General features: G+C 43.7%; 1 protein-coding gene across 4 annotated transcripts in view; it reads right to left on the reverse strand.

Moving 5' to 3' along the window:
- PTPN14 (protein tyrosine phosphatase non-receptor type 14) overlaps window positions 1-17,550 on the reverse strand; it is a 175,823-nt gene that overhangs the window by 106,272 nt on the left and 52,001 nt on the right. For 2 of the 4 annotated variants that reach the window (XM_027610470.2, XM_027610468.2), the window contains exon 2: window positions 267-594. In XM_027610470.2, coding sequence (XP_027466271.1) covers window positions 267-440 — 174 coding nt within the window. In that variant the 5' untranslated portion in view covers window positions 441-594. Of the gene's footprint in view, window positions 1-266; window positions 595-9,703; window positions 9,874-17,550 lie in introns of those variants that run through there. The other 2 variants (XM_027610469.2, XM_027610472.2) reach the window with 2 other exon arrangements.

The following is a 17,550-nucleotide window of genomic DNA, read 5'->3' on the forward strand; positions in this document are numbered from 1 at the left end:
CCCCCCCCCCCCACCGGCGGAATGAAAGGAAAGCCGCCACCCCATGCAAGCTCTGGGCGGGGTCCTTGCTTGTCACGGCATCGCATCCGGGCAGGCCTCCTGATCCACTGAGGCTGCGAGATCAAGCCCAGGCCAAGGGCAGCAGGACCCTTCTACACAGGACGCTGGGGCTGGAAAGCCGGGCAGGTGCCAAAGGGCAGGTGGCCGGTCCCTTCGGCGAGTTCCAGCCTCAGACGCCCCGCCCACCCGCGCACTCCCGCTCTTACCTCCCGCAACTCCAGCCTCTGGGCCACGGCCTCCAGGCACTCCTGCCCGGTGCTCTCCACCGACAGCGTGCACTCGATCACATTGCTGTCCAGCAGGCGGATCCGCGTGACAAAGCAGTTCTTGCTCAGGACATTGTAGCGCCGCGTGCGGCGGAGCTTCAGGCCGAAAGGCATGGCGATGTGGCCCCCCGACGCCGCCTTCCCTTCCTGGCGCCCACGCCCCTGAGACGGCCTTAGCAGCTTCGTGACTGGGTGACGACACTACGGCACGTGCTCCTCCAGATGCCGAGAGAGGTGTCCATGCCCAGCGCAGCCCTCCGGAGGATCGCTGCAAACGGACAAGCAGCAAGGTCATCAGCTGCGAGGGAAGTTCGAGATAGTCCGCACGAGTTGAGCACACAGCCCCGGGACGGATGAACACCCAGCTTTGGGAACCAGCAAGCTCTGCGGCTCCCAAACGTCTTGGCAGAGCCCATGCTCTTTACCTTATCTTACCTTATTGGGGAGATCTGATAAAATCCACTGGACAGCTGAGGACACTGAGGGTCGGGGAGATGAAAAGAATGCACCCAAGGATGCACAGAGTAAATGGCAAAGCCAGAATCCCAACCGATGTCTGTTCAATGTTAACTTCACATGCTTTTCTCACTGTACCATCCTGTCCGCTCAAGAAAGCAGCAAGAGTGGAATCTGAGCACTGTTTAACTTCTAAATAGATTATCTCATTCCGATCTCATTAACAACCTGATGGGGTAGATTTTATGATCCCCCTTTTAGGGAAGAAAGAAGTGAGGCTCAAGGAATTCAGTGCTCGCTGATCCTGAACTTAGGATCTTATCTTGTTCCTCCCTCCCTCTTTGCAATACTGCCTCCTTCTTTTCATTAACAGGTGTCTTTATTTTTCTTTTAATATTTATTCTGTTATTTGCTTTATCTTCTTATTTACTTTATACATTTAGAATGGAGGATAGAAAAATGGAAGGAATGCACATTTTGTAGAGTCAGCAACATTCTGCATTTTAAAACGTTTCAAATACATGAATCCTTTTGTGCATTTAAAATCACAACTCTGTGCTTTTCTTCCCTAAATAGGTAAGACAGCTCGATGTGGAACCACCCCACCATCATTTTGTTTTACAAAACGCCTGATGCAAGTGTCTTGTCACCAAATTGCAGATACTTTAACTTACTAATTATGAGATGTACGGACACCCTGATGTCCCACCAAAGTTGACTGATAACATGATTGCCATGGAGAACACAAGAATAAAACAACAACAATAAAAGTGGCTTTACCGTTCCACCCTGAGCCAGTAACACTCCCACTGGGAGCTCATTAATTGTATCTACCAAAGAAGCCAGAAAGGTCCAGACAGCCTTTCTGTTCCACTTTCCCTTCTCCATTCAGCCTAAAAGACCATCTCTTGCTCCTATGATCGTTCTGTTACCTTGATTCCCTAACTCAAGCAGATTCAGCCTATCTTCACACCCTTCATCCACAGAATTACCTTTGAGCCCCTGGACACTTAGATGGGCAAATATGAATAACTACTTACAGAAATTCCTGAATTAATAAATAAAGTGACTTTAATATTTAGGAACTACTCCCTGTCAGTACCCCAGACCTCACCGAGGTTGTCAGGGCACAACCCTACAACACAGCAAAACATACTCCCCAGACTCCCTCGGCCCGTCTTTGATGCCTGCCCTCTGGCACATTCCTTAGCATGACAGGTATGTTTTATGATGGCTTAAAATACACATGCTAGAGACTGTGGCTTGGTAAGATCTATTAACGTTTCTAAATCACTCTGTGTTGGCAGAGTGTCATGTTTACCTCTAAGGTAGGCCAACCTGATGATCTGATATCTGCAGAAGAGACGATGTAGGGACCCACCCAAAAAAGCAAAAAAGAGAGAGCCCGAATTCAAACACAGACCCCTTAAGAGTTGACTACTCACACATTCATTCCCTCACTTGTTGAAGCACAGGGCAAGAAGACACCAAGATTTCACTCGTATATTAACCAGGGAGCCTCAAAGAAAAATATTTGCACTGTGGGCAGAAGCCACATTTCTAATCCTGGGCCAGGTACTTTATATTTGGGTGTGTCTCACCTTAAACACCTATGAAAGAATGTGGCTGGCTGGGTACACCTTTATCCCAGCCACTATTAAAAACAATCCCTGCTGTGTATTCTATAGGACGCCATGCATAATGCACAATTAGTGAAATAAAAAGTAAATGTACACACAGAGATGATTGCAATTTTTATAATAAATGAAAACACGCAAAGTAATGGGAAAGAATGTAAGTTCACTAAAAGGATGAACAGGGCTAGGTAGAGCTGATTAATTATATAGAACTCTCTATATTGTACACATTTCTTATTCTTTTTAAAGATTTTATTTATTTATTTGACAGAGAGAGACACAGCGAGAGAGGGAACACAAGCAGGGGGAGTGGGAGAGGGAGAAGCAGGCTCCCCACGGAGCAGGGAGCAGGACCCTGGGACCATGACCTGAGCCGAAGGCAGACGCTTAATGACTGAGCCACCCAGGTGCCCTGCCTTATGTTATTTTTGCAAATAAAGATTAGCATATTCTAAATATGTTAGCTATTAAAAATGGCATGTCAGAAGCAACGTCTGACAATCTGGCAATATATCTCCTAGAAAATACCAAACGATTTTAAAGAGTTTTAAAACAATTTAAATCTTCAATCTGTAAGAAACTTGCCAGGTAAGGTATCAAGAAAAAAGTTATAAGAAAACTGGTCTGAAAAGTCAATGTCATGAAACAAAAAAATTGAACGGGGGAGTGGGGGAGGAGGGTGGCTCTCGAGTAAAAGAGATTTAGGACTTCTAAAAACAAAATGCAATGTGTGAACGTTAATCAAATCCAGGTTTAAAAAAACAGCCATAAAAGACATGAGACAGGGAAATTTGAAATAGGGAATGGAAATTAGATATTAATGTATTACTGATAATTTTCTTCCGTTTTTGATAGCGGAATTGTGGTCGTCTAACAGAATGCTTCAGGAGATACCAATGGATACATCTAGGGGCAAAAATGTCATAATGTCTGTAATTTACTCACAAATGGCTAAAAAAACCCAATATGTACATATAAGAATTCAGAGTGGAACAAATATGACAAAACATTAAGAGTTGTTGAATCTAGATGGTGGGTGTACAGATATTCACTGCACTGTTCTTTCAGCTTTCCTGTATACCTAAAAATGTTCCTAGTCAAAAGATTAAAAAAAAAAAAAAAAAAAAAGGCAACCCTCAATGCCAGTACCAAACAGAGCCCTCACAGTTCGGTTGAAACGCAGCTGCCTCTTTCAATAGATTTCTCTGATCCCTCCCAGCAAAGTATTCTTTCTTTGTCTGAACTCCCACATCATTTCTGTGTATTTTAACATACCAATCAAACTCGTGTTCAAAGTATTAGCACATTTGACTCTAAACTCCTCCAGAGCCAGAGACCTATTTTCTCCATCTTTCACACCTACATCTTCCACCTAAATTAAAAGCTCCTGGTATTTACACCCAGAACTTGTGTAGTCATAGAGCTGTAACCCTGGGAAGGGCTTCCAGGAGCTCATTTAAGACACCCCTCACCTCTAGCATGGGCTCCACCTGAATGATTTCAAGTAGATAATCTATGTGACACTCATCTGTAACCATACGGTTTGAGAAGAGGACCTCTTAGTCCCTTTCTGTTTTACCATCTTAATAGTCTACGAATTATCTGCCATGTTTAGCTCTCAAAAGAATCCATAGCACATGTATCACGAGTCCATCTTTTAACTACTAAACAGGCACAGAGTTCTTCATTACACGGAACCCAGCACCCAGCACCCAGCACCCTCTGTATTTTAAGCCTAATTCCTCCTCTTTGTCCTTGCTAGCCAGAGGGAGCAAGGATTACGATACACCACCGGACAGTAGACTGGATGTGAAAACCTATTACAAGCAAGTCCTCTCTGTTAAACAGTCTGGCTCTTGGCACTCTAATTACTTCGCCCATGTGGTTCTCAGGGGCCTCCTCATATTTACTGTAGCACATGAACAACATTATAAAACCTAGAACTAAGTGCCATATTCTCCTGAAAAGGTCACATGTTTATGCTGCTTTAGATTTTCCTGATGAAACTGGGTTTTCAAGAGATCAAATTAGGGGGTCATCATTCTATTTACTGTAAGATTTGTTTGTTTTTTTAATGGAAAGTTCCCTTACAAATAAAGTCACTTAAAAGATAGAGTTTTATCTACTCTTCAGGAACATATCCAGTAAATAACACCAAGCTGCAAATGTTGCTGAGACCCATTCATGGAAGTTTAATGGAAGGGACTCTTTGTAGTTATTGTCAGTATAGACAGTAAAACCAACAGTGTTGACTCATGATTTTTTTTTCAAGGCCAACAGGAACATATTCTAACTTCAAAACATCATCTGCTGATCCTCCTTTTCAAAGATGTACCTTAGTGAGAAAAGGAGCATTGGATAAGAGTTAGACCCTAGCCCTTTAGGGATGAGAGTCGCTGGGAATAAGAAGCAAATGTGAAAAAAAATAAAATCGCAAGGAAAGTGCCACCAACTCTCTGACCTCCCCGGCAGCTCGCGGGGTCTGTGGGTCCATGAAGTAACTGACAAGTGCATGCTGAAGGCTGCCCAGAGAAAGGACACCCACGTGACAGAAGGCGGGACGTGCAATGGAGCAGGGAGGTCCTCTCCAAGGACCAAAATTTACTCAGGAAACAAACGGAACATGTGCAAACCTTCCTTCAAGAACCGGCCTGCGTGAACGCCAAGTGGCTTAACCTCTCCCAGCCTCAGTTTACTCATCTGTGAAGATAATACCCACCCCACCGGTTTGTGAGAAGTCAATGAGAAAATGCTTCTGTGGGTGTACACATGTCCCCTTCCCCCTTGCACAGGAAGCCAAGTTTGCTCAAAGGATAGCACAGCAGCTATGAAAAGAAGGGCTTGAGGGCGCCTGGGTGGCTCAGACGGTTAAGCGTCTGCCTTCTGCTCAGGTCATGATCCCAGGGTCCTGGGATCGAGTCCCGCATCGGGCTCCCTGCTCCTTGGGAGCCTGATTCTCCCTCTGCTTCTCTCTCTCTCTCCCTCCCTCTGTCTCTCATGAATAAATAAATAAAATCTTTAAAAAAAAAAAAAAAAAGGAAGGGCTTGAGTACCCTACCACCTACATTAAAAAAAAAAAAAGCAAACAACACAGGAGTTGAACACGAAGGTATGACAAGTCCACAGCGAAACTGACCAAGTATAAAACCTGAACCATGTACTCTCCTAGCACTCCACCTTGTAATCCCCCAAACACTGACACCTGGAGCAGAAAGGTGTCCATCATTAGAAGAAATGCTCCCATAAAGAGCCCATCCTAAGAGGGTAAGCAGGCTGTAGCCTTTTTCTTATCTTCATCAATAATGTGTATATTGTCTTGTTAAACAACTGTACTTTTTTTCCAGTGGAAATTGATTCCAAATTGCTGTTGGTCTTATAATCCACACGGCTGTGTCTCTAGAGCTGATATCAGTCTCCCGCACCCCAGAGAAACCCCTGGATGTGTCTTAGCTCCCCAAAGAGAATTTTGAAGGGAAGGATCTGTGTCAGATTCAGATTTGTGGTCTCCTTTGGACATGGCAGAAAGCTAACTAAATATTTGTCATCATGATGAAAGAAAGAATGAATCCCGAAATAGTTGTTTTTGAGGCCAAGCTAGGGCAGGGGCCTCCAGGTGACCTCAAGTGACACCTGAGGAATTTGGAGCCTGAGATAGGTCTGACTTTCGGGGCCGTAAGAGGCTAAACTGTGGAGAAGGAAAGGGATGAGAAGTCACTCAGCTCACTGGTGCTCTTTGGGGAAAAAAAATAAATTGAACCCAGATTTCTAAAAGAACATTCCCGCCACCCGAGTTTGCCTTTTCCAGCCCTTGATGTGTCTTAGACTGGGGGTGGTCTCAGAGACCAGAGAGATGCCACATCCCATGGAAGTTCTTTGCAAAAACTACAATGGAATTAGTCACGTGATAATCCAATGTGCCCATGATCGCCGAAAGCAATTTGTAGGGATATTTGCTCTGTAAACACTACACTTTAAAGGCCTTCAATAGAATAGGCTACAGTAGGAGAGAACATACAGAAAAGCTTCAAAGTCACTTCTAAAACTCATTCCTGACCAATCAGCTTCCTAAAAGATCTACTATGTAAGTTCCCATCTTTTAACTATCAGCTGTGGATTTACCTTCTTTCTCTCCCCCCACAAACATATCAACAAAACACCTGCCAAGTTGAAAACACAAAGCAAAGCCAGCTTTCTCATAATATAGAAAAAGTCAGTTGGCTGATCTAAAAAATTTTAAACATGATGGGTAAGAAGTGGAGAGACCTTTCAGAATACCAACCAAATACAGCTTAATCCTCTGTCCTGAATTACCTGCACCCTGAAGACTGTGCAGGTAATTCAGGACAGAGGATTAAGCTTTTTTCCTAAGGGTGAGTTCTGAAATCACGAACAGAAGCTAACTGCTGTTCAGCTGCATTCTGTATTTACTAACAGTCTCTGGAATTTTTCCAGCATTCCACATTATTACAACTCCCAAGCACACCTCACAGAACTATGTAACCCTGGTCTGGGTGTGAGAAAGGAAAAAATGATGCAATTAGTCCATCCTGTGTATAAACCTGCATGAGGCACAGCTCAGTTTTGAAAAGTACTATGTCATTTTTCTAAGGAGACTTTTAAAAAGGGTTAGGAGGGCATGGGGCAAAAAAGACTATGGAAAATGCCTTCTCTGATTCCCCCTTGAAGAGCTGAGAGGAACGCAGTTCTGTTCGGTGAAAAAAAAATCACACTGTCGGTTTCTTCTATAAATTTTAGTACTATAGAATACCCAAATTATAGCCATATATCGAATTATTTGAAGCCAAGTAAAATGTGGTGCAAGGTTTAAAGCACAAGCCCCTAACTGTTAGCTGCTAAATAACTAGAACAAAAGCAGAATGGTCACATTTTTAAATTCCTTCCTCTCCCTCCAGCTAACTCTCTTGCAAACATCCCGTGGTGGGAGGTAGAGAAATGTGTCTACATTTCTGTATTTGGAGCCGTATCTGAGGTTAGAACAACGATTCCTGCTCTAGGACCCACTACAGTGGTACCTGACCTCCATGAAAGGGGGCTACATGCCAACTACACGCACGCGGAATAGCGCCAGAAACCAGGAAATGGAGCCAAAAAGTCCTCGAAGCTATCAAATATCACAAAGTCCTTAATTCCAACAACATACACTGTGCTCAAGAAACAAACAAAAGAAAACCACCCTCACAGTTCATTTACTCTAACTTGATATACCTTCACATACCTTGCTTCTTAGCCTTTAGCAGATTTAAAAGAGATAAAGTACGTTGGCAGGGAATAAAATGGCAATGAGGGAGGTAAACTATAAAAATAATCACTCCACAGCATGGAAAACTGTGTTGAAAGCACCCTGTAGTAAATAGGGACGGCTGACTAACATCCAGCATACTTTGGTTAAGATGGCAGTAAACAAATATACTTGTAAACGGTCCCATGCATGGTGGTTAAAAATAACAACAACAACAAAAAAAATTGGTTGAGTAGTAAAGCTTCTGGAATCACTTTTTCCCCCAAGCAGTGGTTCTCTATTGATTATTCCTGCTCTAACACTCAAAGCAAACCAGTTCTATGAAGAATCAAAGGCTACATTTTCAACTGTATGTGGGAGGGGGTGGTAGGGAGGGAGCAAAGCCTGGGGACACAAGGAGTTTGAAAAAGCCCCCGAGTCATCATTGACAAAGATCATTTCCCCATTCCCTGCTTTGAGGATCACTGCCCTTAGGTCTCTAGAGAGACATGATCTTCCCACAGGAAGGATCTCAAAACAAGAAAGTGTTCATTTTTGACTTTACTCAAACTTTTAAGGCATTCAAAGTACATCTTGAATATTACAGATAAAATAATATCTTGTCGGGAATTTGCTTAAAAATAACAGGGTGGGGGTGGTGCACGCCAGGGTGCCGCAGTCGGTTAAGCATCGGACTCATGATTTCGGCTCAGGTCAAGATCTCAGGGTGGTGAGATCGAGCCCCATGTTGGGCTCTGGGCTGAGTGTGCTGCTTAAGATTCTCTTCCTCTGCCCTGCCGCCGCCCCCCCCCCCACCCCGTGCCCATGGTCTGTCTCTCTCTCAAAACAAACAAACAAACAGGGTAGGGGGGTTGTGTGGGGGTAGAGGTAAAGCGATATTGGCAGTTGTAGGTAGCAGACAGTCGGGATGTCAGGGCTTATACCATTCCCTACAGTTTTGTATGTACTTGAAATTTTCCATATTAAAAGTTAGGGGGTTTTGTTGTTGTTGTTGTTGTTTAATAAAGAAGTATTTCTTAAACGGCACTTAATAAAGTACTCTGGTAAAATAGAAAACAGTGCCCACTTTGCAGGGGTATGTCACAGAAAAAAGGGGTCAGAATTCTCCTCCAAGCAAACCCCTCTTGCCCTTCCAAAAAAGCTTGCATTTAACTACATCAAATTGACAGTAATCATTTTGCATTCCATTTTTAAAAGAAGGCAAGAAAAATTCCTTTTGTAGGTAAAGCTGACAAGTTGAATAAAATGCAAAGAACAATCAGGCAGAGGATAAGGGACTCTTCCTGTGCAACTTGCTTTTAATCAACTCTATCAGAACACCTGACTCTCACTTATTTCTCTGATGAGCTTTCTCTGTCTATTCATGCCAGGAATGCTTTGTCCTAAGAGACTCCACCCTTCTTTGAGAGACTGTAGAATCCGCAACTCTCCAAATCCAGTTCTTTTCGCCATCAGTGTCTACACCCAGGGTGATGTGCGTCCTAGAAGGTCACAGCTAATCATAGGAAGCAGAATGGGAGAGTCCTGCAAGTGTCACAACACTAAGAAGGCAATAATGAGCACCTCCATTTTTAAAGCAGATACAATGATGGAGGCCTTCTGCTAAGCATTGTCTCCAACGGCCCTATGAAATGGCTATTCCTAATGCCCCCATTTTGAGACTAGGGCACCAAGGCACGAGAGGTTAAGACCCTGCCCAAGATCACACAGTTACTAATGACACTGTCTTACCCTGTGCTCTTACTCAGTGCTAAAACCATGCTAAAAATGCCCAGAAAGGGGGTAGAAAACGACCTGGTGACATAAAAATAACCATGACAAGAGCAAACAACCACATTCTGTAAGGAAGGCTTCACCATGCCATCTGCAGTCTATCTTTGCTCACCCAGAGTGGACTCTCTTCAGATACGGCGGAAATGTATCCTGAGCCCTAGGAGGTTCTATGCAGAGGGCAAGGCAGCAGAATCAGGGTCCTGCCCCGGCACAGCATCCCATACCTCCGCCCCCAACCCGGTGCTTCTTACCTAGACAACTTCCCTTCTACGGTTCCAGTCTGTGCTGCAGACAGGGGTCATCCTGGCCCATCACATACGACCTCTTCAAAAACCAATTTGAAAAACACAATCACAAGAGCAACTGAAGAGGTTTTCCAGCCTGTTCATATGACTCACTCATCAAAACAAAAGAAACTCGCTGAAGGTAAACGTACCTCCAGCTTGCCTCACCCTCCTCCGGGATGTGCACCCCGAAGGGACAAAGCTGATCAAGAGAGGGACTCTCCGTGAGAGGCTGTTACCAGTGACCTCCCTTGTTAGCAAAGTTTTCCACACCTCCCTCTCCCGTTTCCTTCCTGCCCATGCCTGAGTTCCCTCAACTTCCCCCTCACATGGCCAGGGCTTTCAGATGGGAGGACTCACCCATGTCACTTCCTATCCAAACATCAGCAGCAGCCCCGCCTCTCTGCCAACTCTCTCTCCAAGTGGGTCGGTGCATGCAGCGCCCAGGTTCCCTGAGTACATCGCCCCGTTCCTTGGTTTCTCGAGCCCCACCAGTGAACCTCACCCGGATGTGGAGTGATTTCCCTGCATAAGCCACCTACAGGCTGTAGAATCATAGCTCCGAAGCTGCCACACTTGCTGCGTTTGTACTATGGGGTAGTAACAATGCCCACCAGCCAGAGCTGCTGGATTACACCCGTTAGTAATATATCAAGCACTGGCACGGTGCCTGGCACACGGTGAGCGCTGTTCGTCCGCAGTCACTGTCCTTATTGTTCCTGTCACTGAGTACTGCAGGCAGCCCAAGGAAACCCAGACTGCCAAGTGTCACAAGGGTAAGAACTGCTTTCCAACAAGCCAATGGTTATCGAATTTTTAAAAGTGAGGCGATGTCTCACAAGGCGATAAAACATGAATGCAAAACAAGCAACTACAGGTCTCACGGACTGGAAACCATGACAGGCTGCTCAGTGGGTTTCAGATACGGTGACCATTTCAGTGAGTCAGGAATACAAGCAAGCAGGGTCTAAAGTGTTACAATGCAATCACTTCTCCAGAGCCAAGAAGCTGAATCAGAGGGGAGAAAGAATGGAAACAGGTATGAACTAGTGTCAGCTGCTCAGAGTTGCATAATCCCAACTGACGTAACCAGATGTTAATTACTAATGGGAAAAAACAAAGCTTCTAAACAGAGATGGTCATGCTACAGGTTGGCATCTACATAATAGGTAGCCAACATGTGCACATGCACACACACGCACAGGAAGCCCGTCATAATCGTCCTGTCTTCTCTCTGTCCCCTGTCTCTCTCTCTCTCTCTCTCTCTCTCTCTCACACACACACACACACACACACACACACACACACACACACACACCCCCTCAAGTGGGTACTTGGAAAAACGTATGTCGTACTAAGCAGCTCTCAGGGACATTACAAAGAAAAGGCACCTGCTTCTAGCACAGTCACTTTGCTGTTATAAAAACAATTTGTTAGCATACGAACATTCCTGTTACCATTGGTGACCTCAAAACTGAAGATATGCTCAGCTGCGTGCATCAGTGTCGAGCAAACCTGGGCCTCTAGAGACAAGATGCTACCTGCAGGATGGCTCTCCCCCTGGGTGGGGGACATCCGCAGCCCTGGAGGGTGTAGGCACAGGAAAAAACAGGAGGGCAAATGTCAAGTGCTTCAGGTCTCAAGTTGGACTCTCAGCTCTTAAAAACTGAGAAACTTAAACATGTACGATTTCTAACAAATTCATATCTGATAAATACAGCAAACACTACACAGAGTAAACCTACTTCATGAGGCTCCCTTTGCTCTCCTGATTTATACCTACGTTTCAGAATGTTAAGGATTTCAAATCTCTCTGGAAATAAACCCTGTCTACGGAAAACTTTGTACATCAGCAAAAACATCCCTGGGAAAATAAATGCGTATCTATTCTTCAACTAGATTGTGTGAGGCCAGGAACCAACAATGCTTTCTACAGCTTTTAGAACCCCAAATCCCTCTGCGCTATAATTAACGCATACTCGAACTCAGCAATGCCACTTTGTGGAAATAAAAGCAATGAATCTTAAGGCTTATGTAGAAGGATGGTGCAGCAAACATCGTCTGTAGTAGGAGGTGGGGAACTAAAAACAACCTATCTATAGAGTTATGACCAAATTAACTCTGGCATAGCCACTTTAGGGTATTATGCAGTTATCAAAAATTAGTTAACTCTGAATCTATGAACTCAGAGCAACACCCATTAAAAATTCTATACCTACTGGCTGGTTGCAAAAGTTGCAGGGTAATACATAAGGCAAAAATCAAAGCAAAGCTAGTCATCGTGTATGTGTTCATGCTTACACAAGCTTGGAGAAAGGTGTGAAACATGTCCATCTTCAGAGGGATAAAAGGGGAAACAGAACATCTACTTTGTCTTTATTCAGTCTTTGGAGTATTAATGTTGTGTTAAACCAAAAAACCCATATGTTAAATACTGCCTCTCCTGGGGCGCCCAGGTGGCTCAGCAGATAAAGTGTCTGCCTTTGGCTCAGGTCCTGGTCTCAAGCCCTGAGTCCAGTGGAGTCCAGCTCCCTGCTCAGTGGGAAGTCTGCCTCTCCCTCTGCCCCTCCCTCCCCTTATGCATGCACATGCATGCTCTCCTTCTCTCTCTCTTTCAAATAAATAAATAAAATCTTTAAAAATAAAAATATAAATAAATAAATACTACCTCTCCTAAATGCTAGATATAAAAAAAATCAGGGAGAAGTCTTCCTTCAGGACTACTATTCTATCTGTCATCATTTACCACATGAGCTAGAATATCATCTGAGTGATTACCATGTGCCAGAATTGAGCTAGACGTTTACAGGCACTGTATCATCTGACCCTCACAATCCCAGTTTACAGACAAGGAAACTGGGACTACATAACCTGGCCAAAGTTCCAAAGCTCTGTCTTCACAATTAGATTATACATACAGTAAGATGCACCTTGACCATATATGCCCCCTTCACAAATAACAATATTTAGAACACAATCTCATTAACCACGTGGCTTTTAGCACATATAAATCATACCTTGATGAAGAACAAAAGCAAAATTAAAAAAAAAATCACTTGGGATCAAACATTCCTTTTCAAAATGAGAATTAAAGCCACTTAATTCCTGGGACTTCCATGAGTTTTCCTTCTTTTGAATTATTAGGCCTAGACAGGCTATTCTTCTTCTACTTTAAAATTTTTAATCATCTTTAATCTTTCTTGATTAAAAATTCATTATAAAAAATTGAAAATTATAGAAAACTATGAGGGAAAAACAAAAATCACCCAAAATGTCACCACTAAAACAGGATCAATTTCAAACTTTCGCATACTTTAATTCCATTCTTTTAATTAAGTATATTTTAAATTTGTTGACATAGTTTGGACTGTACTACATTGTCTGATATCTTTCAGTCTTTCTGATTACTACTTATTATTTTCCCTTATTATTGTTTCTGAAAAGCTTACTGAAAATAAGTTCAATAAGTAAAACTTACTGAAAGGTGTTCAAAAACAAGTTTAAACTGTTACATAATATTCCAAAGTTAAGATCAACATTTATTTATTGTTGAAATGTTGGGTTGGTTCTGATTTTTTTTGTGATTGTTTAAAATGACTTGCCTATACCTCTGATTCTTTCTTTAGGGTAGTTTTTTTTTTTAAGATTTTATTTATTTATTTGATAGAGAGCAGGAGCAGGGGGAGGGACAGAGGGAGAAGCAGACTCCCCACTGAGCAAGGAAGCCTGAAGCCAGGCTTGATCCCAGGACCCCTAACTCACAGGGCTGGATCCCAGGACCCTGTGGTCATGACCTGAGCCGAAGGCAGACTGACAGACTAGTAACCATCTGAGCCAACCAGGCACCCCTTTAGGGTAGATTCTTAAGGAAGAGAGTTAGTTATCAAGCCAAAAGCTGTATGTTTCTAGACGTCTCTTACTGCATACTCCCAAACTGATTCCCAAAGGTCAAATGCAGAAGCTATGATAAATTGCCACAATTTCCATTTCTTTACCTGCAAAATGATTGAAATAATATGTTTTCTCAAGTGCTTCAATGAAAAGCTGCATAACGGAGAACAGAAAGGAATCAAACTTGGGAGTCAAAAGCACCCAGATCAGGTAACAGCTTTTTTTTCTCTTACTGGGTTACCTTAAGCATGGCTCCTCAACAAGGCAGAAAAGCTTTCATAAAGGAAAATTTCAACCCAAAAAGGACAGATCAAAGTCCTAAGGTGAGAGCAGGTCTGGGCAGCAGAATGTCTCCCCAAATCCAGCCTGCAATAAATAGGATCCCTTCACTGATAGCTACAGCGCTATGTCCCAGTACCACAACTTCAGAAGCAGCTCTGAGGAGAGCTTTTAAGAAATACAACGTGGTGTCCTCCATCAAGTGGTAACTATGGAGATTACTTGGCCTGCACATCAAATGACTGTACTTCCTTATATTTATATATCATTTCCTCAAAAACTATTATTCACTCAGCACAGACTACTGATTGTGGGAAATCCCAAAGAACAAGTAAAAACACCCTCTCTGCCTACCAAGTTGTAGGAAATGCTAGGTAAGCATAAAAACAGCAGCAGCACATAGGCTGGGCAGCTGGCAAGAGAGGAGCCCAGACACAAGAAAGGAACGAGGAGTGGATGAAAATGCACACCAACCCCCTGGAGGCTGCTCTCTGGTTCGGGATAATCTACAAAAGGTAGAAGGGCAGATGGCAAAGGCAGAAAAAAGAAGAGCAGCCCGCGTGGAGAGATTCTGACTGAAGATTATGTCAAAGCTCATTTTATTCTATATAAATGCAGTATTTGAAGCAAGAGCAATGCGGGGGGGGGGGGGCACACAAATTCAGCACAAGGCAAGAATAAAAGTTATTCTACTCATCCTACTAGTACATTCTATTTCTTTACGTTGTTCCACTGAAGCCAACACTGGAGCATCGTCACTGGTCCTCAGGGGCGCCTGCTGCATGAAAGTCAGACTGGTAAACAAGGATTCTGATCTAGCAACTAAAACAGGCAAGTAGTAAAGAGTGAAGATGTCGTTCTACTACCTGTGCGTGGACCCTCTCAAGGGAGAATGAGCTAACTGGGGGGAAAAAAATGTAATGGTGGGGAATCCCTTCCATACTAAGTTAGAACTTTTAGAAACACAAAGCGGGGGCACTTGGGTGGCTCAGTCGGTTGAGTATCTGACTCTTGGTTTGGGTTCAGGTCGTGATCTCATGGGTTGTGAAATAAAGCCCTGTGTTGGGCCCCATGCTCAGCAGAGTCCGCCTGAGATTCTCTGTCTCTGCCCCTCCCCCCACTCACGTGCGCATGCGCTCTCACTCTCTCAAATAAATAAAATCTACATTAAAATAAAACACATTAAAGCAAAATTTTTCAGGGCGCCTGGGTGGCTCAGTCATGATCCCAGGCTCCTGGGATGGAACCCTGCGAGCAGGGAGCTGGCTTCTTCTCCCTCGGCCTCTGCCTCTCTTTCTCTGTCTCCCATGAAAATAAATAAAATCTTAAAAAAAAAAAAAAAAAGGCGGGGCACCTGGGTGGCTCAGTTGGTTAAGTGTCTGCCCTCGGCTCAGGTCATGATCCTGAGTCCTGGGGTCGAGTCCCCCCATTGGGCTCCCTGCTCAGTGGGGAGTCTGCTTCTCCCTCTGCCCTTCACCTTGCTCATCATGCTCTCACTCTCTCTCTAATAAATAAAATCTTAAAAAAAAGCAAAATTATTCAAAATGGCCATACTTTGATGGCTCAGTCCAGTAACAATCTTTCAACAACCATATTGCAATTTCTTCTTTGTAAAATATACTGATATCTCTACTGATAATTTTATCTATTTCCTCCTTGAAGTCTTTCATCCTGAAAAGGGAAACTGGGAACCATCCTCTCCAGAACACACTTTCATATATTTAACACTCTTATTACGACACTGCCTCAGATTCTCCAACATAAATATTCCTACCTTGCTTGTCTTCTCTTTTGAGGTACTAGTTCATTGCCCTGTAATCATCTCTGTGGTTCCCTAGTCACTCTAAATCCTTCTTGTTTTCTCTTCGTTGCAGACCTAAAATGAGGCAAGTTTATCTTTACAACCTAACTCATGGGGATGGGCTTATTTCAGAAAACACAGACAACACATGTTGGATTTGCCCATGAAATTTCCACTTGAACAAAAAGATCGCTCACTAGAGAAGACACCAAAAGAAAATCTAACCATGCTCTCATTTGTTTTTTTTGTTTTGTTTTTTAAAGATTTTATTTATTTATTTGACAGAGACACAGCGAGAGAGGGAACACAGGCAGGGGGAGTGGGAGAGGGAGAAGCAGGCTTTCCTGCTGAGCAGGGAGCCCAATGCGGGGCTCAATCCCAAGACCCTGGGATCATGACCTGAGCCGAAGGCATACGCTTAACCAACTGAGCCACCCAGGCGCCCCACCATGCTCTCATTTGTGTCAGATAATGAAGAATGTGACAAAGGAAAAAAAAAGTATGAAGTGGGTCTGGAGTACCTAGGCTTAATTCCTAGCTCCGTCTGGTTACTTGAATCCCATCAATAATTAGAAAGTTAAAGCTAGAAGTTGGGAGACAACAGGGTTTAAGTGACAAAACAAAGATGTTCCCCCCATTGAAAAATCACTTCAAATCATGGAGGGGAACACAACACAAATGATACAAGCCCCATGTCTGATGAAGCAAGGGGGGGTTTTAGAAACCCCACACCAAAAAAAAAAAAAAAATACAAATACAGAAGGAAAAAACCTGGGAGAGTAAGCTAGGTGGGGCTTCTGGAAGCTTAACTTTGAGAGGCACAAGGTACCAGGTGCCGGGGTTTGTTTTGTGAGGTGGGTATGTCCTTTTGTTTTTGTGAAGTGTGTAGGCTGTGAGTAGGGAAGGATTTGAAATTAGGGGAATTGTCTGAATGTCTTTATAAGGGCGTGTTACTCTTCCCAGTCCAGATGGCACAGGAAGTCAGAGGGCTCCAGGAGGAAAGAAAGAGGGGAGCAGGGTGAAATATTCTAAGACCGGCTCATGTGGAAAGTCGTGTAAGAGTTTCTCAAAGCAGTTGGAGGTGTGTGGGAAGATTGAGTCAGATGTTTCAAGAAAACCAAGCAAATGCAAAGGTGAAGCATTTACAAACTCAAGAAAAAACAAAAATGTGTCCAAGAAAGAAAGCCCAATCTAAACACCACACTTGGCTAAGCTGTAAACATGACTTGCATATTTATACTGAACAGAAAGCACTGAACTAAATCTAACCAGAGTATTAGTGCAACGATTCTGGAATGATGGTGGCAAGGAAGATGGGGTATAAATGAGCTAAGGTCCTTCCCTGCCGCTGCCATCACCATCATCCTGGCTAACACCATGGATCACTTCGCAGGTTTTATAGTTCTCATACTGAACCCTCGTAAGTGGGTCCTGTGTCTCTACCAGGAGTCTGCCACAAAACAAAAGATATCACGAAGCCTCCCAGACTGAGCAAAGAGGGATGTTTCTCTGGCAAGGAAAGTCTCCTTCGAATGTCCTGCAGTCAGCCTTTGGAATTCTTTCAGCAAGGACAGGAGAAGCATCCCACCCAACTTCAGGAAGTCTATGATAACTGCCAGAAGTAAGTCCTCATTAGACAAGAACAGATGAATAAAGAAGGGCCAGTGGACACGGAGCTGGGAGAAGTGGACCTGAAGAGAACTGACCTAGCCCTCCAACTCCTCCCCTCCACCACCCAAATAATACAGAAGGTTAATCTCAACGCAAGCACAGACAGCTTTTGTACTGAGCCTAAACCCATGAAGAGTGGGGCTGAAGACACCCAGCCTTTTTATATGTATGT

The sequence above is a fragment of the Zalophus californianus genome, chromosome 10 (genome assembly GCF_009762305.2).
Source record: "Zalophus californianus isolate mZalCal1 chromosome 10, mZalCal1.pri.v2, whole genome shotgun sequence".
Classification (NCBI taxonomy): Eukaryota; Metazoa; Chordata; class Mammalia; order Carnivora; family Otariidae; genus Zalophus; species Zalophus californianus.